The sequence below is a fragment of the Typopeltis vanoorti genome, chromosome 1, assembly GCF_054136105.1.
Source record: "Typopeltis vanoorti isolate ZY-2024b chromosome 1, IOZ_Tvanoo_1.0, whole genome shotgun sequence".
NCBI classification, from domain to species: Eukaryota; Metazoa; Arthropoda; class Arachnida; order Uropygi; family Thelyphonidae; genus Typopeltis; species Typopeltis vanoorti.
In genome coordinates, this window is record NC_143549.1 from 106864306 (window position 1) to 106888287 (window position 23982).

General features: G+C 35.6%; 1 protein-coding gene across 4 annotated transcripts in view; it reads left to right on the forward strand.

Annotated features, from left to right (window-relative positions):
- The window catches only part of LOC150110292 (D-lactate dehydrogenase, mitochondrial-like), a 238681-nt gene that overhangs the window by 131558 nt on the left and 83141 nt on the right, over nt 1-23982 (forward strand). For all 4 annotated transcript variants that reach the window (XM_090398790.1, XM_090398781.1, XM_090398799.1 and 1 more), the window contains exon 7: nt 12207-12300. In XM_090398790.1, the coding sequence (XP_090254916.1) occupies nt 12207-12300 (94 nt within the window). The remainder of the gene's footprint in view (nt 1-12206; nt 12301-23982) is intronic.

Genomic DNA, 23982 nt, shown 5'->3' on the forward strand with positions numbered 1-23982 from the left:
CAGAGTGGGAAGTGCACTATCTCAGCCTCTGTCTTAAGTCTGACACTTTTTGATATCAAAGTTATCTCAATCACTAAACAGCTTCCTCCCATCGTAAGCAATGCTCTATATGTTGATGACCTCACAGTTTACTGTTCACTCTTGTAATATGAGGGTAATTGAAAGACAACATTAGCAAGCAATTGATTGTGTCTCTTGATGGGCTCTTAGGGTATAATTAAGAGACAACTGTTTATGTCTACGTGATAGAGCTGGTTCATTTGCTTCAATATAAAGACTGAGTGGGCAATGTGTGAAAGGCACAAGTAGCTATCTGTATACTCCGGTGAGTGATGAATGGGTTAATCACTCACCAGATATATATATATATATATATATATATGTATATATATCACTCTGGTGATATATATACATCATATATATCAATAGTGGGTTCAGGTTTTCATTAGAAAAAAGTGTGTACACTTCTGTCAAAAACACACCCTTCACCCAGATAATGAATTAAGAATGAGACAAACTGTTATTCTATTAGCAACCAAAGCTGAGTCCTTGGGACTTGTCTTTGACAGAAAACTTACATTCCTTTCACTCATTCATTATCTAAGAGAAAAGTGCAGGAGAGCATTGAATCTCCTTTGTACCCTGTCTTCTACTGAATGTGGTGCAGATCCAGATCGATCTTCATTGCCTCATCTTTATTATGCACTTATAATTTATGTTCAAAGCTGGACTATGGGTCTCCAGTCTATTGTCTGCAAGGCAGAATAACTTACTATGATTGGATCCCATTCATCACTCACAAGAGTATACAGATAGCTACTTGTGCCTTTCACACATTGCCCACTCAGAGCCTTTATGTTGAAGCAAATGAACCAACTCTATCATGTAGACATAAACAGTTGTCTCTTAATTATACCCTAAAAATAAAGTCTCTTCAAGAGCATCCTACATGGATTAGTTCTTTTCTCTACTTTGGGAAACTCAATATCACACACATCAGACGGCCATATGTCCTTTTGATATGCATATCAAAGAGACTGTGCAAGCTCTTGGCATGAATGTTGACAACTGCCTTCACCAAATATAACAGCATCTCTCCATGGCAGGTTTGCACTCCATCCTGTAACCTCTCACTTTGTCAACTACAGAAGTCTCATACTCCATTATCTGTCTAACTGCAATTGTTTAATGCACACAGAGCAGCCCTCTCTGATTTCTTGCCCATCTATACTGATGGTTCAAGAACTGACACCTGTGTTGGCTGTGCTGCTGTGTTTCCTGACATTTTCTCCTAGTAGACCCCACCTAACTGCAATAATTATACAGCAGAGTTGCTTGCTATTCAGCTTGCACTTCTGCATATAAAAGAAAACCGCTACCAAAAATGTATAATTTACAGTCTATATTCTCTCCTGTGTATAATCCACATTCAGTGCTGTGTGAGGTGTTACATTACACCTGTTGTACAAAATGAAGACCCTTAAATTTTGATGTTTGGTTATGTTGGATTCCCAGCCACATTGGAATTAAGGGAAATGAGATTACAGATACAGCTGCTAGAGCAACTTATACTTTCTCCATGTACTGTTTGATAGTACCATATACAGACTGCAGAAAATTTATATGATTAAAGCTGATTGTCCAGTGGTAGTCATCATGGCTGGAAGCACCGACAAATTATATGATATTAAGCTTGAAAATAAACATTGACAGTCTAGTCAACATAGAAACAGGATGGAGAAAGTTGTTCTTGCTAGGCTCTGCATAGGTCACAGTCATCTCACAAATCTTATTTACTGAGGTCTGATGACTCACATGTGTGTGAAAAATGCAACACACATCATGTCATGTTCTGGTAGAGTCCCAGCATTCACACAAGAGAGGAATGAAAATTTTAATTGTCTAGTCAAGGTAGGTAAAAATGTTTTATCATTTCATAATGGATGTCATCAGGCCTCACTGCACTAGGGTGAGACAGCAAAAGATCTCTTTTCATTTCCTCCTTAACAAATGGGCAATTGTAATTTGCTGTTATCAGACTCAGGAAAATTGCATGATGTTTTTAATTTTTTACAAAGAATTACTTTATACAAACATATTTGATTATAAATTTTATTTATATGTAAATATACCCAATTCTCCATTTACATGGTAGATTGGTTCCAGAAAAAAACTGTGTAAATGAAAACCATGTAAAAAAAGAATACATTCATACCTCGATTAATGTTACCTCTGGTAACGAAGCCTCGATTAACGAAGTCTGCAATTTCAAGCCCCATTTTACATAAAAATATTAAAATTTTAAGGTCAATGCCCAGCAGTCATTCGATTGGCGAATGACGGTGACTCGTCATGTACTCCCAAGCTGTGGGTGTGTCTGTTATAACAGTTTCATGCATCCTGTGAACAAAATGACATATGTTCTCTTATAGTATTATCGTAGATTTTGTAAATATTAATATTTAATTAAAATGTCAGAATCAAGGAAAAGAAAAGCAATTTCTTTCGAAACTAAATTACATATCGTTCAACATGTTGAAAGGGGTGAAAGAAAATCTGAAGTGGCACATTCTTTAGGATTAGCACAGTCAGCTTTTACAACCATACTTAGTCAATCAGAAAAAATAAAACAGTCTGCTCAGAAGGTCCAATTTTAGAAAAAATAGAGAAAGTATTAAGTTTGTGGATAGATGATGTCACAACGTCATATGCCTTTAACTCAAATGATGATTCAAGAAAAAGCATTATTTTTGTTTAATCACCTGAAATCTAAACAAACTGAAGAAATTGCAGAAAATTTTGCGGCTTCTCGTGGTCAGTTTGAGAAATTTAAAAAACGGCCAGAATTCATAGTGTAAAATTATCAGGAGAAGCTGTAAAGTGCAGATGTTGAAGCTGCAAATACGTTTCTAGAAAAACTAAAGGAAATAATTGAATGAGAAAAATTTTCACCAAATTTGGTGTTCCATGTTGATGAAAACAGTTTGTTCTGGAAATGGCTACCATCAAAAAGCTTCATTTCTATTGAAGAAAAATCAGCAGCGGGGTTCAAAGCAGCCAAAGACTGTTTAATGTTACGCTTTGGATCAAATGCCTCTGGCGATTTTATTTTATTAGTTTACTATTTTATAGTTTACCAATTCGAAGGCATTAAAAGGTAATATAAAAACGAATTTACCTATAATATGGAAAGCTAATAGAAACGTGTGGATTACCAAGGAGTTATTTACTGATTGGTTTGTTAACCATTTTTGTCCAGAAGTGAAACGGTATTGCCAAAGAAATAATTTTGAAGAAAAAGCTCTTTTGTTGTTGGACAATGCTCAGGGACACCCTACTGATCTTAATAGTAAAAGTATGTTAGACACATGCATCGATCGATCAGGGAGTAATAGCAACCTTTAAAGCTTATTATCTGCATGGCAAATTAAGCAATTTAATTGAACTAGAAGACGAATTGCAAATGTCAATTAAAACTTTTTTGGAAAAACTACACCATTAAAGATGCAATTGAAAACATTAATAGCTCTTGGAAAGAAGTCACTCAGAAATGCTTAAGTGGAGTTTGGTACAAATTATGGCCAGAAGTTGCACTAGAAGAAGAAAATAACATTCAAGAGATTAGAAATTAAGTTATCCAGATGACTCAATCAGTATGTTTCGAAAATGTTGACAAAGATGATGTAAGAAATTTATTAAATGCAGAAGATGATGGTTTTTCAATGGAAGATTTAGAAAAACTTGTTAGCAACGAAGCCAAAGAAAATGAAGATGAAATTAAAGAAGTTCCTACCGAAAAAGTGTTAACAACCAAAGATTTAAAAAGGTGCTTGAATGACATTGAAAACATTTTAAATTTTTTCAGTGAAAGTGATCCTGATTTAGGAAGAAGTGTTATTGTTGAGCAATCAGTGTTAAATATAATAAATCCGTATAGGCAATTGTTAAATGAAAGAGATAATTATTATTATTATTATTAAACAAGACCTCATGGAGTCAAAGACTCATCTAGGAGGTCCTTTTATCTCACACACATCTCATCATACCGGGTCTTAAACACATTCAAACTCCTTGTAGACACCACACTCTCAGGCAAGGCATTCCAATCATTCACAACTCTGCACGAAAAAAACCTGCCTCTCACTCCCCTACTCACACCCTCTTTATACAGTTTCCAGGGATGACCTCTGGTTCTCCCCTGATCTCCCACTATTCGCTGTAGAACTTCTCCACCATTGATCCTATAGCAACCCCTTACCAACTTGTAGGTCTCTATCATATCTCCCCTCTTCCTTCTCTCCACTAGTCTCTGCAAATTACATGTTTTCAATCTTTCCTAATACTCGACATTCCAGAGGTCAGAAACTACCTTAGTCAGTCGCCTTTGGACCCTTTCCAACATCTCTTCATCCTTCTGAAAACCAGGTGACCAAATCTGGGCACAATAGTCCATGTGTGGCCTAATCAAAGCCTTATACAATGGAACAAGAATCTCCCTACTTCTACACGTCAGTGTCCTCCTCATCATTCCCAGAAGTCTTTGTGTTGTCTTCACAATTTTGGCGATGTGACCCCTAAATTTTAGATCCTTATCCACTATCACTCCCAGATCTCTTATTTCCTCTACTTCCAACAATATATTCTTACCAAGCATAAATTCTGCATCCCATCTTTGTTTTCCAAATTTTAAAACCTTACATTTTGCAACATTGAACTCACACCTCCATTTGCTTGCCCAATCACTCAATTTATTCAAGTCTTCTTTCAAGGCCACAACATCTTCACTACTCTTTATGGTTCGTCCCAACTTTGCATCATCTGCAAACAACTGAATATCTCCATCCAAATCTTCGCCAATATCATTAATATACAAGTTAAATAGTAATGGCCCTAAAACAGATCCCTGAGGCACTCCACTAGTGACTTTCCTTTTCCTGGATATTGCACCCCCATACACAACTTGTTGATACCTATCAGATAGCCAGTCTCCAATCCAATGCACTAATCTAATATCCAACCCCATCTGCTCTAGTTTGACTGTCAACTTATCATGAGGCACTCTATCAAAAGCTTTTGCGAAATCCAAGTATATTACTGTGTATCCTTCTCCTCTGTCCAAGGAAGCAGTCACTTTATTGTAATAAGTAAGTAGATTACTAAAACACGACCTCCCTTTAGCAAATCCATGCTGTCCATCAAAGATTATACCATTGTTGTCAACCCAACTCTGGATTCTAGTTCTCACAAGCTTCTCCAACAACTTAACCACAACACCCGACACACAGATAGGCCTATAGTTTGATGCTTGAGTTCGATCACCTCCTTTATGAAGTGGCACAATCTTGCCCTCCTTCCACTCTTTAGGGACTTGACCAAGTGCAAGACTCATAAAAAGCATAAACAATCAACTTTAGATTCATATTTTAACATGTCATGATTTTATCTTTGTTAGGTATGTAATATTGACTTTTTATTTAATAAAGCTTTTCTTTTTTAAAAAAAAATCCCATTTTCTTTATGTACGAACGTTATTCCTATTATGGCCGTAGTATTTTTACCTCTGAGAACGAAGTCTCGCTTAACAAAGTAATTTCGTGGAATGCATCCTCTTAATTAATCCAGGTATGACTGTACAATACATATGAAAAAATAGAGAATGGTTCCAGATGTCAAAACATGATACAAACAATAAGTTATTTTCAAACAAAACATGAAAATCATTGAATAAAACTTTATTGTAATGGAATATATATATATATTTTTTAAATACTTATTTAAAGTATATACATATGTATCTTTCTTAAAGAAAATAGTGTGTCACTAATAAAACAGAAATTTGAAAAAGCTCAAATACATCCACACATGTGATTATTAGTTAAATTTTATTCGCCGTCACTTTCTGATAGTAACTGCATTCCTTTTTTTAGACTGGAATTAAATCACTTGAAACACCTTGTCTGTCTTCTTATTGCAGTGGCAAAATGTTTTCTTCAGTAAAAAGAACTAAATTACCACTAATTTCCAATTAGTTTGAAGGTTGATTTTAAAAAAATATTATTTATTTATTTTATTTATTTATTTTTTTACCACGAATTGAGATCCTGTTTTGACTAGATCTTTGTGTAATTCTTCATATCACCCGATACATGACTTCAGTTCACGTTTAAACTGTTCAGCTCGTTCTGTATTTGGATCATGTGTAAGAAAATGATTTTACAATTTCACTAGCCATTTGAAGCCCTTCTTTAATTAATCTTGCAGTGAGTAGAATCTCTTCATCATCATCATTATCATCACTTTTTTCTTTTTCATCGAGATTCTCAAGGACAGCTTCTATTATTTCATCATCAGCCTGGTCAACCATCAATTCTTCAATATCTGTAGACAAAAAATCATCAAATCCTCTGCCAACTGCATGTGCTTGATGATATTGAGATATTCAGTTGTATGCAAGGGTATCGGGTTTTCTTTTTCACACATTCTGGCCAAGTATCTTTCCAGCATTCATTTAAAGCTGAGCTTCAATTCTGATAATGCCAATTTAGCAAGTTTGATGCAATCCAAATAGAAAATTTTGGATTGCATCAAATCAATAACTGTCAGTAAATTATCTTTATCTAATTTAACCAAAATGTATTGGGATATTCTTATGTAGTAAGTTTTGAAGGTAGCGATCATACCCTGCTCTAGTGGTTGTATTAAGGATGTTGTATTAGGTGATAGAAAACAAAATTCCACATTCGTTTGTTCTATAACAGAATGGCAGGCATCATCTATAATCAATAACACTTTAAAGTCCGGATTTTTTTTTCCATTAAATAGCATTTAACTTCTGGAACAAAACATTAATAGAACCATTCATTAAAAATTTCTTTTGTAACCCAACCTTTTTTTTGTTTGCCTTTCAGTGCATTGGTAACGTGTTAAAATCCACACCTTTCATTGCCTGCAATCTTAGGGATCGATTAATGAATAATGGTTTTAATATATGATCTCCTGAAGCACTGCTGCAAAATAATAGTCACATGATCCTTAGCTGCTTTAAAGCCACCAACACTGTTTTGTGATTTTGCTATATAAGTTCTACTTGGCATTTTTTCTCCCCCAAAAAAGGCTGGTCTCATATGCGTTTCAAACTTGATCAGGAGTGTAGCTACCATTTTCAATAATTCTGGACAGTTTTGAAAGAAATTCCCTTTTGTTTTCCAAACCATGTTATTTCGAAATCATGTAAAAAAAGCCATGTAAAAGAATTAGCTGTATTACATTGCTTAACTTAATTTTTGTACATACATATTATTTACTAATTTATTCCTGTTTATTAATACCTTGTGTACTGCTGTAACTTTCACTATGGCACAGTATTTCGTTTGCTGTCCTTGCATCAATAAATCATAAACCAATCAACCCCTCTTTGCTTTGCTAACTTTTTTTGTTTTTTTTTCCTTGTTTTGTTTAAGCGACCATATCATTGCCACTTGAGATTAGTTTAGTTCTTCTCCAGTGGTGGCTCGTGGCTTTAAATCGTGAGGGTTCTGCAACTTTCGAAATATACATACACACTGTAAGTACAGTGTATACATGTTTACATAAAATATCAAAATTATGGTAAAAATTAAAAAAAAATTAAACATGAAAAAATATTGTTTATTATCAATAAAATTATACAGTTCGGTATAATTCAAAATTACTTGAAAATAAAATATATTCTTATTTTGTTTCATGAAAAAATATAATTTATTATCGATAAAATTATACAGTATAGTATAATTCAAAATTATTTAAATATAAAATCCATTCTTCTTGTTTTGTTTCGAGCGAAAAGGTCAATAACTTTTTCCTTGATGTTTGTGCGACTGTTGAAGAATTTTTTCTCCGTTGAAATCATCACAAGTGCATTTAACCTATCCTGATTCATAGTGCTCCTCAAAAATATTTTTATTCTCTTTCATGTTGAAAAACAGCGTTCAGGCTCTGATGTAGTCATAGGAATTGCCAACAGAATTTTTATCAATACAGTAATTTCACTAAGAACGCAATCTAAATTATTTTCTGTTATAAATTTTAACAAGTCAATTAATTTACAATAATCATTCATGTCGGATAGAATACTCGAAGTTCAGTTTCAAGTTTTTCTTTGTTGATCATGGGATATGCTTCAGTAGTCAATTTTATTTCTTGTGTAGGCAATTTATTCTTAAAATTAGCTAATTTATCTTTATTAAATAATTTAGCAGCTATGAACACTACTACTGGTGTAAAACTGCACATAAACAACAGTGGAACTGCATGACAGGCAGTGCCGCATTACGCTAATAGCTTGCATCTCACTACGATGTGCATATGCTTGCGCACGTAGCAATATGACACTGTGGTAAACAGTGTTGCTAGCATCCTTAGCCCTCCTAAGTGCTACAAGATGGATTTTTATTATTTTTTATACAAAATAAGAGAATTGTATAGGATTGTTGATCATAAAATTAAATATTACAAGCAAATATAAATAAATTAATAAATATATTTATATATCGAGAAAAACTGGGGGTGCTGCAGTTTCGCAGTGCCTATTCACGAGTTGCCCCTGTTCTTCTCACATATTCCTGAATGCTAAACAGTGTCAAGTACCTTCGTAATATCTTTATTTTGAATATGATTCTGTCACTGATGCCATCTGTTTACTTACCAAATTTTTCTTGGAATTCAGATATGATGTCTCCAGCTCAGATCTATAAGTTAAAATAAAATTGGGCTAGTTTAGTGTTTAGACTATTTTCTCTCTTATTCCATATAAATTTATTCAATTAATTCCCCACCAACACTCTGCTTATTTTGTTGTTTATTCCATATTTATTTTTCAGATTCACTAAAAAATTGTGCCTAAACAATTGAAAACTTTTTTTTTAAAAAAAAAAAGTGTTAAGTCTAACACTTTTTAACTGACATTCACTATGAATGGTTAGCATTCATAGTGAAGAATTTATGGAGACACAACGCACGTCAGAATAATTTCTTTACTTATCAATAAGAAAGTAACATTCAGAGTTTTGACTTCTGTACATCATCATCAGGAAGACATACATATGTACGGGGCACAAGCTGCATTACACTACACTATACAAAGTAAGTTGAATCTAAATGTTGGTTAATCATTTACCCTAACCTGACCTCCGGTGGAGAAAAAAACAGAACTACATTAAATCATTTCTAACGTAGTTCTGTTTTTGTTTTTTTTTTCATGGGGTTTTGATTTTTCTACCCTTGCAGATAACTTCACCTTCACATCATGCCTCTGTGTTTGAATTAGTCAATGTTTTCTTCAGATTCTGTCACTGAGTCTTCAAGATCTGATTATTGTTTTCAAACTCCTTCAATTTTTCTCAAGTAATATTTGTATACTTACATCTAAGCTGCTTAAAAGTAAATTATTATTATTGTTATCTGACCTCTATGGAGTCAAAGGACTCTTTGAGGGAGGTCCATACTCTCTCTCTCTCTCTCATGCAAAAAGATCATCAAATCATGTCATAAACCCATTCATGGCACTCGCCACTCTTCCTGCAAAGAACCCTCTTTTCACTCTCCTGCTCACACCCTCCTCATACAACTAGCAGGCCAGCCCTGCTAGTTGTATGAGGATGTTGTTAAATTACCTGATGGTGAGCAGATGAGAAGGATGTCTATAAAGGATAATTTGTTGTCTTTTTCAATTTCCATGGTGAACTTGATACAAGGGTGTAAAGTATTGATTTTGGCTAAAAAGGAAGGTAAGGAATCTTTGTTGTGAAGCCACACTGCAAAAATATCATCTATATATCTAATACAAAATGAAGGTTGAGGGTATATAGATGAAAAAAGGATGTCTTCTAAATGTTCCAAATAAACGTTGGCTAGAGAAGGGGAAAGTGGACTTCCCATGTCAGTTCCTTCAACTTGGTTGTAGAGTTTGTTTTGACACAAGAAATATCGGGAGTGAATTACAAATCTGAATAATTTTACAATATCTTGTGGGAAGATACAGCCAAACTGTAGGTTTTAAAGTAAAGGAATTTAGAGCACATTGCTCAAAAGCTTCCATATAAAAGTTAGCAATTGGGAGGGCGGGAGGGAATAGTGATGAGCCCATGGCCCATAGCTTCTTTTTGTAGTAAAAATTATTTTGCCACACGAAATAACTGGAATGTAGTATGTGGGCTAAGAGATCTGTATATCGGGTGGAAATTTGTTCTGTAAGAGAAGAATTGTGTCACTGATTGGGATATTTGCGAAATGGGCAGAAACGTCAAAACTGACTAATAAATCATCTTTGTCCAGCATTATGTTTTTAATTTTGTTTATGAAGTGTTGTGTGTTTTTTTATATAGGAGGGAGGGGGGAAATGACCTACCAATTATTTTTTAGATTTTTCAAACTGTTTGACAAATTATTTTATTGAATATTTTATGCTGCCAACTTGAATTCACAAGTGCTTAAGCTAGCTAATTGAAATTTCTCTCTCTCTCTCTCTCTATATATATATATATATATATATTTTTTTTTTTTTTAAAGAATAAATTTTAAATGACTTTAAATTGAGATAAAATATTAAATTTTAATATTAATGATACAACTAGTTTCGGCCTTTTACAGCCTTCTTCAGGTATCCACTAAAGGTAGAATACAGTAATAAAAAATTGAAGTTACAAAAAACTGAGAATTACAGGCAAAAAATGCAATACATAATTGACACAAAAACGTTGTATTTTTCAAGTCGTTCTATCTAACGTGCTATTGTTTGTTGTATGCGTGCTTGCAGGTTCTCGTGAGCACCAGTATTGAACAACTGCAGTATGGCTATCAGTGATGTTATAACTCAAATTGCTGTTTAAATGTTCAGGATTAAGGAGGATTTCTCTGGACTCCACGATTTTCTTTTCAAACTCATCACTACAGCGAAAAATGTTTTCGGATTCATCCCAGCAAACTGAGTGACTCTGTAGATCGTCATGAGGGTTATTAGAGAAAAGAACATGACTGGATAGCACAGATGCATGTGATCTTTTATAGGAGATGTCTCTCTTATGCTCTTCAATACGGAGTTCAACAGATTTATTAGTCTGTCCAAAATAAGGAATATTACAGTCGCACCATAACTTGTAAACATCTGGATATTTCAGGTTATTATGAATAGGCTTCGGATGGCTTATAAGAGAACAGACTTTAGGGAGTGTAGTGAAAAACGTCCTGATGTTGTATTTTTTAAGGACTTCAGCCTAATATAAAATTCACTGCTGAACTAGAATGAAATAACTGCCTTCCTTTCCTGGATGTAATTCTTACACAATGCTCTGATAGATTTAAAATCTCTATATACTGAAAACCAACTCATACTAACAGATATCTGCATTGTCAATCTCATCACTTTCCACCACAAAAGCTCGGAACTATTTCTACCTTAGGACACAGAGCACAATCTCTTTTAAATGAACCAGATGAACTCCAAAAAGAAATTGAACAACTTTCTCTTATCTTTAAACAAAATGGATATTCTGAAAAAACAATTAAGAAATTTCTTCTGGATCCTCCCAGGCAGCGTACTACGGAAACTACTGATTTTAAAGGTAGCATCTCAATACCATACATTAGTTCAGTCTCCAATAAATTGGCTAAAGTCCTTAAAAAATACAACATCAGGACATTTTTCACTACACTCCCTAAAGTCTGTTCTCTTATAAGCCATCCGAAGCCTATTCCTCCTTAATCCTGAACATTTAAACAGCAATTTGAGTTATAACATCCCTGATAGCCATACTGCAGTTGTTCAATACTGGCGCTCATGAGAACCTGCAAGCATGCATACAACAAACAATAACATGTTAGATAGAACGACTTGAAAAATACAACGTTTTTGTGTCAATTATGTATTGCATTTTTTGCCTGTAATTCTCAGTTTTTTGTAACTTCAATTTTTTATTACTGTGTTCTACCTTTAGTGGATACCTGAAGAAGGCTGTAAAAGACTGAAACTAGTTGTATCATTATCATTAAAATTTAATATTTTATCTCAGTTTAAAGTCATTTAAAATTTATTCTTTAAAATGTATCATTACAACCGAGTAGAAGATCAAGAATACACATATATATATATATATATATATATTGATTGATTGATTGTGCTTATGCTTTGCAATAACCATTTGCTGTGATGTTTGTTATCTTTTTATTTAAAGATGGTATCTGCTATCTGTCCTTTTCCTTCGGTGAAATCTGCAGTTGATACAACCATTCAGATATTGCAACATAATATTCCCATAGCAAGGATAGGTAGGTTTGTGTATTATTTATTCCTGTTGTTAGAATTCTTGAGTGAAAAATAAGCAGCATTAATAAAATTTAAACTTTCAAGAAAATAGTAAGACTGCACAATGGTTATTAACTAATTAAATTTTAGAATGCCTAATAGCATTGAAAGAAATCATTGGTGTGTGGCACAGTAGGAAGGAGAATGAAAGAAAAAGCGAATGCAAAAAGTGTGAAAGAGCAAGGAACTGGGAATAAGGAGAAGGTAATTATGGAGATTCTGTGATAAGTGGTGTTATTAAGGATGTGACAAAATTGTTTTCCCAGGTGCAAAGATCAAGGGTGTTAGTGAAGCTATTAGTTTGTGGAGGGGTGAAGTAAAAAAATAGATTATGCATAAGTTATTTGAAAGGTGAGAAATGTGCAATGAAAGATGATATGATAAAGTGGTAGTTAAAATTTGATTAAAGGTAAAAAAAGGTAAAAATTCAGGAATGAGCGAGTAGGAACACCATACTCTGCAATGGACAGCATGGCTTTATAAAAGGTAAGTCCTGGCTTAGTAATTTAGTCACATTTTATAATAAAGTGATGGGCGAATTAGATAAGGAAAATAGCTACACCATGACTGCTGCACTTTACAAAGGCATTCAACAATACCACATGAAAAAATATTACCTACATTGGAGTAAATGGGAATGAAGTTGGTGGTATGGATAGACAGGCAGTTAAAAGAAAGACAAGAGTAGTATATGGGAATGAAAGCTAGGAAAATGAGGGTGGCTAGTGGAATGCTTCTTGGCTCCATACTAGGGTATGCCATTCATTTGTATATTAATGATATAGGGAATGATTTAAAGGGGGGGGGGGATATTCAGTTGTTTTGCTGATGATGCAAAACTAAGCAGAGCAACAGTTGATAATGATGATGTAGATATCAGGATGATTTAAATAAATTTGCATTGTGGTTGAAGCATAATGGTTGCCAATTTAATGTTACAAAATATAAGGTTATGCACTTCGGTTTGAAAAGATTATATATTGTCACATTGATGGTATGAAAAATCTGAGACTAGGAATTTGGGATTAATGATGGACAGAGTTGAAGTTCAGACAAAAGTTGTCTAAACTTCAAAATTGCAGAAGGTGGCAAAATAGTGGTGGAGAGGATCCAGAGGAGGTGAGTGACCATGCTGGTGATAGGTCTGTAAAATGTTCCCAATGAGTATAGATTGAAGGTATGTAGGTTGCAATGTTTGGTTGATAGGTAGATATGAGGGTGCCTGATAGAAAAAGTTTTGAAGGGGTTCTATTAAGATTGATACAAAGGAAATTTTTTGTACATAGTGATTAAAGAGAGAACTAGGGGTAACCCCTGGAAGTTGTGTAATAGTGTGGTTAGTCAGACTGTGCTGAAAATCATGTGGATAAGATTTTTTGCTTGGAGGTTTCCTAGTCAGTTGAAATCTATCAGTACAGTTGAAAAGAAATAAACAACAATAAGAACAATACTGAGATTGCAAGCTCATGACAATATATGTGCTATCACCTTCAGGAGGATAACTCCATCTGCAACTGTTAGATTTCAAAGAAATAAATTTAAATAATTACAATTTTATGAAACATATGAATGAGGAGTGTTATTTAGGACTTTCCAAAATTGAGAACATTTAAGAAAGTCATTTTTGTTGAGATTAGGACTGTGAATGCAGGCTTCACAACTTAATGTTATCTTTCCAGAAGAAAATAACTTTTGTGTAAGACTTTGGCTTTATTCCAATGAATTCTATACCTAGTTGACAAGGTGTGGCTGGCTAAACCAGATTTCATCAGACTCTTGAAGAAAAATATACTCTTTGTATTCCTCTAGACGAATCTGAGCTGAACAACCCATCCATCATAACAAAGCCACAGTAAGGGATCCTGTAAAATCCAGGATAAGAGAAAGGAGGATATTTGTCTTTTAGTGAAACTAGGAAAGGATTTAGTTTACGAACTGGACAGAAAGAAACTTGGAAGTCAGTGTGGTGAAAAAGTTTTGCAATTTTCTCTGATAGTCCTTTAACATATGGAACTGAAATTCTAGAACTTCTTCTCGAGGAGGATTAGAATGAAGGCCATAATTATTAATTCTTTTATCAATTATTTTTGAATATAACTGTTAAAGAGCAAAGTAGCTCTGATAAATGACAATTCATTATTTAAAAGAAAATCAGTAGACCAGATCGTATGAGCTCTGTGAACTATAGTTTTAATCACATCATAAAGTTGGTAGGTCTAGCTATACTCTAATGTGGTTAGTTAATCAAATGTGGTTAGTTTCTCTCAGAAACTAACCACATTTGATTAATTAAATTTTGCATCTTTTGAATACCACTGTCAAATAAAAATTTACAGATCAATATTATTCAATCTAGAATCAGAGTTATGGGATGAATTTGAGTTTAATAATGCTCTTAATAAGAGTAAATCACTGTAGTGATTTTGCAGTACTTGGCTTAAGAGTCACTACTATGACTATATAGGAATGGATGTGCAGTTTACTAGAATTATTATTATCCATTAATAATTTAATGTCTTAATTTCTCGTATTTCAATGATTACTCCCCTACATATAGTTCAACAATATAGATCCTTTTTGATATCAAGTTTCCAAGTTTAGTGATTAGAATTACATCACCAGCATTATGATTATTAAAGAGAGAGAGAGAGATTCAAGTATTTGTATGAGCATTTGAGTTTGGCAGAACTTTTTCCAAGCCATTTTAATAACAGCTAGTAGTATATTCTAATGTTTACTGAACTCAGTCCAGTTCTATGGCAACAAATTTATCTATTCCTTCTCCTTTATTAGACTTGTAGTAATCCTTCAGCTAACAAGTATAAATATTGTCAGGTTAGAGGAAACTAGGAGTGAACCAACATAGGAAGGAGGATGACATGCAGCCATGCCCCTTCTAGGAAAGGCCAGACCTGTGGTAGACTAGTTTTGTTGCATATATAATATGCAATACCATTTTGTTTACTGGAGGCTTGAAGGGGGGTGGGGAGGCAAAAATGTTTTTATTCCAGAGGAATATCCTGGCTTACATTTTTCTCCTATGTTCAGTGTGCAGTATAAATTGTTTTCAAGCATCATGGAGAAACTCAAAATTTCTTCCTATTGAGGATATAACTTTAAATGATTATTCAGCAGGTCAGCTGTCCAATAGTACACTAGAACAAACTTTTGTTGTTGTTACCTCCATTGTGTGGTCATTTAGTGAGTGAGAGTTTGGCTTTTAACTGTAAATTAATGGTCCATTCCCACCTGGGATGAGAACAGTTTTTTTTTTTTTCCCCCTCCAGGGAAACCAAAATATATCTGAGTGATTGCATGAAATTGCAGACGTGTGCATTAAATTAACAAGTCAAAACTGTGAGTATAATAACCTAGAGATTGAGAAGAGAGAATGATAATATGTTAGGGATAAACCAGAATTGGCAAGGTTATTTTGTCAAAAAAAGAAGAAGTGAAACCTATGGAAATATGGTGGAAAGGCAAAGAATTTTTAGCATTTGTAAATGTAGCAGGACCAATGATTACTGGTATTAGTGAGATCTTTCTGACAAAGTAGGATGTAATGAATTCAGCATATTGAGGGGGGAGGCAAGACAGGAAGTATAAGGGAATATTGCTAATGATTGCAAAACAATTAAATCCAACCAACAAGAGAATCTTCAGTTGTGGTGGTGGTAGTATGAGTAATATAGACAATGGGTTTGAGGCAGTTTGGTGTGAGAGAAAGCGACAGGCTGACAAGACAAAATACATAATTGGACACTACTATAGACCAGAATCATCTGGAGAGGATTGCAAATCATATTGACAGATAAATCTTATATTTAGAAGGTTGACTATCATTATGGGTGATTTCAATTATGTGGTTATAAGTTGGAGGTAGAAGGAAGCATGTAAGATGAAGAAAAAATAATATATATGTGAAGTTATAGAAGAAGAAGAAGAATAACTTCAAGAATATTTTGTCAAGAGCAAAATACAGGAATGGATAAACAAAAATGAGATACTATATGAGAGGGAAAGTGTGATAAAGGTTCCTCACGTCACTGATGGGAATTGAACCCAGGTCTTTCTGACCAAAGAGTTTTGTCTATACTGACTGAGCTATGGAGGCTCTCTCACAAGCGATCAGCAATGTATTACTCAAAACCACACACACACGGAATTTTGAATGCAACCAGATTTTATGAATTTAAATAAAAAAGAACGTTTTGAGAAGGGAAAATGTAATGGCAAAGTGTAAGGTTATGCATTTTGGAATGAAAAGATTACCAGATGTATACCTCATTGGTGGAACTGTATTCCAGGAAATTGACGAAGGCAAGACTTGGAATTATTAGTGAATAGGGAGTTAAAGTTTAGGGGGCACATAGCAAAAGTGGCTGAAACAGCTCATCAGATTACTTGGTTACTGAAGAATACTTTGAAAAGCAGGTTATTATACCTCTTTATAAAGCCTTGGTAAAACTATTGATACTGTGCACAGATCTAGTCACCTGGGTTTCTTGAGGAGGAGGAGCTAGAGAGGATCCAGAGGCAAGTGATTATGGTAGCAAGGCTGTGGAATGAAGGACAGTTGAAGATTTGTGGATTACAGAAATTGGTTCACATGTGGAAAAGAGGTAATACAATTGAGACATACAAATTACTGAAGGGTTTTTACAAGATTGATACAGAGGAAATTTTTCAGAACAGGTCTGGTGGTGGGAGAACTAAGAGCCATCCTTTGAAATTGAGAAAGAGTGTAGTTAGCAGGGGTGTGTGAGGACTAGATTTTTTGCTTGGAGAGCGGTGAATGAATGGAATAGGTTGTCAGAGACTGTTGCTGGTGCCATGGCTATGAGTTCAAAGCAAATTATGATAGATACTGCACAAATGTTGGATAGTGCTTGGCATAATGTTAAGGGTCTCGCTTGATGAGTCTAAGGACTCCATGGTAATTATTATTATAATAATAATAATTACTTTAAACAGTATGTGATGAAAGGGACTCATAGAATAAAAATATTGGTAAGAGAATTAGCAGTGCATGGGAAGTCAAAGGGGTCTCTGAAAAAGCAATGTCTGACTGCATACCCATAGGAGAATAAATTGTATGAGAGTAGTTAAACGAATGTATAAAACTTTAGCAAGAACTTGATAAAAAGAGAGTGTTGTGGATCTAATATCATGCAAAGAATAGTGATGAGGGCTAGGTGCACTATATAGAGCAAGCCAGGAAAGTGGCAGTCATGGTAAAGGAAGTGAAAATATTGAGACATGTTAATGTCTCAATAATAACATGATTAACATGTAATAAAGTTAATCAGGTAGTCCATCCGAGATGTTAAAGTTGAAATCTAAGTGAATTTCAATGCCTGTGCAGAAAGGAAAAATGAAGAATGACCATGGACAAATTAACCTTAGTGAATGCAGATGGTGGAAAAGTGTCAGATGCGTTAAATATCTGAGTTAAGTGTTCACTTTAGTAAGGTATACATCCTGGACAGACCCATTAGATTTCTGGATGCCATGGGGGAACTGGTTGAAAGAATAGAGATTAGTTATAGGTATTAAATTATTGCTAGTGCTTCATTTCAAATACAGCAATTGGACTGGATGGAATATTGGCACAGGTGCAAAAGAATTAGTAATGGCTCTGACTTAGATGTTTAACTTAAATCTCATCACATGTTATTCTTTTTGAGTGGGAAGAATGGAAAATAATATACAAATCAAGCCAGACCATTATAACAAGGATTAAGCTAGGATTGATGCAGCAAATTATAAACCAATTACCATGTTTGTTGTGGTCATCAAGATGTTGGAGAGGCTGATTAGAATCACATTTGGGTAGTGACCACTGTGATCCTATCTGAGGATAGCATAATTTTGGTAAAGTAAGTCTTGCTTTAGCAGTTTGCTCATGTTCTATAATTGAATCACAACAGAGTTCAGTGAGATCTGTAAATGCCCTATTGTGCCTTGGCAAAATCCGAATGTGACAGGATTCCACATGTGAAACTGTCGTACAAATTTATGAAATGATTAGGGGAGTGGCTGAGTGACAGGTATCAGAAAGTAATGTATGAGGATGCTGAGTCTGAGAGGAGAAGGAGTATGAGTAGTGTATCCACAAGGTTCCATATTTTGGCCCTTTTCCTTTAACTTGAATATTAATGAAAATGGGAATGGTCTAGAACAGGGTTTCTCAAACTTTTTCTATGACGGGACACTTCACAAATCCTGAAATGTTCACAGAACACCTTGGTTATTTTGTAATGTATTAATTAATAATTATTTGGTAATTTAGCTTATTTTATTGTTAATTAATGATTGATAATTAATTAATAATTAATTAACAATGAAAACATCATTAAATTAATTTGTGCTGATTTTCATTGACATATCCCATTCTGATCACCATAAATTTATAATGTTATTATAAGTACTTACAAGTGAATGCAGACTTTTTCTCCTGTGTGCTGGTTTTGTAGGGTAGGTAAATATAAATAAAATAAATGAGTAAATCTAAGCGTTAAGAAAAAAACAATCATTTATTGTCAAATGTGAATTAGTAAAAACAAAACACATAAAAATAATAAAACACGTATATTGCAAATTAAGTTCTTAATGACTCCGATGTTTTTGAGTCTTTGAATTACAAATTCTTTTGATATCAGGCACAATATTAGAAAGTCGGATTCTCATATTTGGTGTAGCGTCGAGTCTGTTCCTGGACTTTGATTTGGTTGTAGCATAATATGAAAATCTTGCCTCGCATAAATATGTCGTTGTAAAAGGAAGTAAAACAAGAATAGCTAGTTTTGACATGCTTGGGTACTCTTCTGTTAAATTTGTCCAGAAATCATTTATTGGCAGTTCCTTGTATTTTTGTTTTAAATCAGCGTCACTAATTAAGTCAATTAGATTTTCATAGTCACTTGCGCTGAAGCCTGCCGGCTTAGCTGTCACTGTAAATGGATTCAGAACCCAGGAATTGTCCTCACTGGATTTTGGAAAATATTGCAAAAGGGTTGATTGCAAGTCATGCATGTGTTCTAAAATTACGTTAGATATACTTCTTCATACATACATCTTCAAGGCCCACTCTTCCTAATTGGGTTGTGGGGGCAACAGCTGCAAGAGGAACTTCCAATAGTCACGATCCTCTGCCACCAAGCTCAGGTGTTCAGGTGGGATTCCCAAACGTGTCCACCCAAGGTTTTGGATATAATCTATCCAGCGAGTCCTTGTCCTTCCATGTGGCCTCCCACCCTCTGGCTTGGCAAAGAGGGCCTGCTGAGGGAGCTTCTCTTGTGGCATTCTGACCAGGTGCCCATACCAATGTAACTGTGATCTCTCAACACGGAGAAGCAGTGGTTGAGTATTGAGTTTCCCAAATTGCAGAGCTTTTGACTCTGTTGAGTTTTGTTAGTCCTGCAACCCCCTCGAAGGAACCTCATTTCAGCCGCTTGGATTCGTGTCTGCATTCTTTCAGTCATTACCAACTCTCATGACCATAGGTGAGGATGGGGACATAGACTGTATTGAAGACAGCTAGTGGCTTAACTCCCGCTTCAATACTACTGAACGGCCAAGCTCCCACAATATTGAGCTTGCTAAGCCAATTTGAGTATCTAGCTTTATGTCCCATTTTCCATCATTTGTGAATATGGACCCAAGGTATTTAAACTTCTCCACCTGCCTCATTGGGACTCCACTTACATTTAGAGTGCACTGGGATGGTTGTCTTGAGACCACAAATGTTTCAGTTTTGGCCACACTGATCTTCATTCCGGCATCTGTACAAACAGCTACAAACCTATCCAGGGTCCGCTGGAGGTCATCTGTGGAAGAGCTAAGCAGAACTAGGTCATTGCAAAAAGCAGACGTCCAATACTACATTTTCCAATTCTGACACACTCACTGCCTCGGCTGTGCCTATCAATCCAATCCATAAATATTATGAAAAGGAGGGGTGACAGAACACACCCTTGGCGGAGGCCAGTGGAGACTGTGAAAGGCTCAGACTTTGTGCTGTTTACCCCGACACAAAATTCTGGGCATTCATACAGGGACTTGATGGCAGCTAATAGTTGACCATCCACTCCATACTCCTGTACTACTTGCCAAAGCTTATCCTGAGGAACCCGGTCATATGCCTTCTCCAAGTCCACAAAACATGTGTAGACATTCTTGGCATAGTCCCAAGATTTCTCAAAGACTTGCCTTAAAGTGAAGATTTGGTCATTTGTGCTTCTACCAGGATGAAAGCCACATTGTTCTTCCTGGAACTTTGACTCAACTACACTCCTGCACCGTCTTTCCAAGCACTTAGCATACACTTTCCCAGGCAGGCTGAGCAGAGAGGTGCCACGATAGTTACTGCAATCCTTCTGGTCTCCCTTCTTAAAGACTGGTATTATTATACCTGTCTGCCATTGCTTTGGTGCTCGTCCAGATATCCAAGCAGCCTGACACACTCAAGTCAGCCAGAGAACACCATCTCGATGTAAGGCTTTTAGCATTTCGGGCCGAATTTCATCATCGCCAGCAGCCTTGCCCAATTTTAGCGATTTTATTGCTAAATGGACCTCTTCTGCTGTGAGACTAGTCATTGCCCCGATCTGCACTTCTTGATGTCCACAACTGCTGGGCCACCTGGGTTAAGAAGGATCTCAAAGTATTCCCTCCATCTGTGGAGGATATCCTTCTCGGTTGTTAAAAGTGCACCATCAGAGGCCTTAATTGCACTTGCTGTGCACGATTTCCTCCCTCGATGGCGGTGGATGGTCTGCCAGAATACTTGTTTGCATTTGCATAGGATGAGTCTAATCTTTCTCCAAAGGATTCCCAAGCCTTCTGCTTTGCTGTCTTTACTGCCTTAGTAGCAGCTTTTCGTGCCTCAGCATACCGCAAATGCATCTCAGGTGACCTGACCCTAAGCCATGTTAGGTAGGACTCCTTTTTTGCCCGGACAGTTTTTCGGACTTCTTGGTTCCACCAAAGTGTCCTTTTCTCCCTGCCTGTTGCCACGCCGAGCCGCTTTCTGCCACACCATGAGAGTGCAGAGGCAGTGACAGCTGTTCTGAACAGCTTCCATTCCTCCTCGACATCTGCAGTATGCTTGAGAATCTCTTTGAACCTGGAGGAAATGTCATCTGCAAAATTCTTCCTCACAGCCTCATTTTCCAATGTCTCCCATTTCACACGGTATAGCTGCTTAGGCCTACCAGCGTTGATGGTAGCATCTGGTTTCTGAAGCTGTAGAGTGCACACAACAAGGTGGTGGTCAGTTGTTAGTTCTGCCCCTCTTCTCACACGAATGTCCAACACTGAGGAAAATAGGTCTGCTAAGACTATAAAGAAGTCAATCAGAGACCTTTGTTCTAGTGTATCCCTAGACCACACTATCCTATCCTCCCAACCACACCCCTCCATGTCTGGTCATCTGTTCCAACATCTGCATTGAGGTCACCCATTAGCAGGACTGATTCCATGTCTGCCACCCTGTCAAAAGCAGCATCCACTTCCTCTAGGAAGGCAGTGTATTCTGACTCCAGATTAGGTGCATAGACTTGCACCACAGGCAAATCATGGTTTTTCATCTGAAGCCTTAACACACATACCCGTCCCCCCAATGGGATCCACTCAGCAACACAGTCTGACAGCTGGGGGCTTGTGAGTATCCCCACACCTGCCTGAGCAGACATTGTCGGGCTCACACCAGAGTAGTACAGCTTCCACCCCTTATCCAGGTCAACAGTTCCAGAGCCTCTCCTCTTGGTTGAAGAAAGCCTGACTAAGTCTAGCCGGTAGCGCTTGGCTTCCTCAACCAGTTCCAACTCCTTCCCTGTCAGAGAGAAGATGTTCCAGTTGTCTAAAGCCATAGTCTGGTGCCATTGTCGTTGCCATTTCCGTCCTTTTGCAGAACCATTTCTTTGCGCTGCCTCTAAATACCTCCCCAAACTTCTTCTTCATTTACTTTAGAATTGATTTCAGTCAAAAATTCATGCAAGGTGGGAAAACAATCAAAATTATTCTGTTCAACTGTAGAAATCCAGAATTGCAACTTCCTATCAAAAGATTCAATTTTATCTCTTGTATTAAAAATTGTAATATTCTTTCCTTGTAATGTTAATTTCATTGCACTTTGTAAAAATATCTGCCAGATATGCAAGACTCATCAACCATGAAGAATTTCTTAATAATTCAATAAAATTTTGTCCTAAATTATGTGACATCAAGAAGACCATTAACTCACTACGAAGCTCAAAAAGCCTCAATAATGCTTTTCCTCTGATTAGCCATCTCACTTCAGTATGTAATAAAAGTGCGTTATGTGCACTACCCATTTCATCGCACAAAATTTTAAATAATCTGGATTGAAGTGGTCGAGATTTTACATAGTTGATCATTTTTATGGCTTCATCCAAAATAGTTTTTAAATATGTAGGAATTCTTTTTGTTACTAGTGCTTGTCTATGCAAAACACAATGACTTTTGGTGGCTCTTGTAGCTACTTGCAGGATACGTGTTACAACTCCCCTTCATCTTTCCTACCATTGCTTGAGCATCATCTGTACAAATATCAATACACTTCTCCCAACTGATTTTCTGTTTTGTAATATAATTATTAATATAGTTGAATATATTTTCTCCGATAGTTTTTTCTTGTAGATTTTCGCACATGAGTAAATCTTCTTCAATACTTTTATCAAATATGTAACGAACAAACACTAGTAATACAGCGAGTCCTGCAACATCTGTAGATTCATCCATTTGTAATGAATATTCACTGCAAAGTCTAAGTCGATGAATTAGCTCTTTTTCTATGTCAGCAGAAAGATCTTTGATGCGGCGTGAAACAGTATCATTTGATAATTGTACTGCATCTATTTTTTTAGCAACCTGCTCGTTTAATATGCATGATACAATGTCTTTCACACAAGGCTTAATGAACGTCTCACCAAGAAGTGCAATGCGGTAACTCGTGCGAAAAGGCGCCTCTGTTGCATTTTCAGTTGTAGCAATTGTAGCCATTTGAAGTTTAGATTTTTCTAGCAAGGCACGTCGTCTCTTAAAAAAATTTATATCTTTTCCTTTGTAATCAGTGTGTTTCATTTTGAAGTGCCTATGAAGTTTAGCTGGAGCCAAAGAACTGTTTACTAGTATTTTATTACATAAAACACACATTGCATCAGGAGCAGGTGTATTGCCAATACACGTAAATCCATAATTTAAATAACTTTCATGGTACTTCCGTTTTGGTCTGTTCTTAGATGACTCTTGTTCTTTAATATTAGCTTTTGAAGAAACCACAGTTTGCAATTCCATATCTTTTCCAATCATATGAGTAGATGTGTCAACAGAAGTACTTGCTCCTCCTTGTGTTAAAGTTCCTGTCTTTAAACAAGAATCCATGGGTATTTTTTCAATAATATTCAAATTCCAATATTTGTCAGAGCTATAATAAAAACAAATAGAATTGTGTTGTAAAGGTAATTTTAGTATGAAAAGCAATAAGATTATAAATAAGAAATGTCGAATAATAAATAATATAAAAGTAAATGAATAATGCAAAATAGTAAAAAAAGACTGCAACACACAAGTTAATATGAATTGTAACAATACTTGTAAGAAAAGTATTAAACCATATCAAT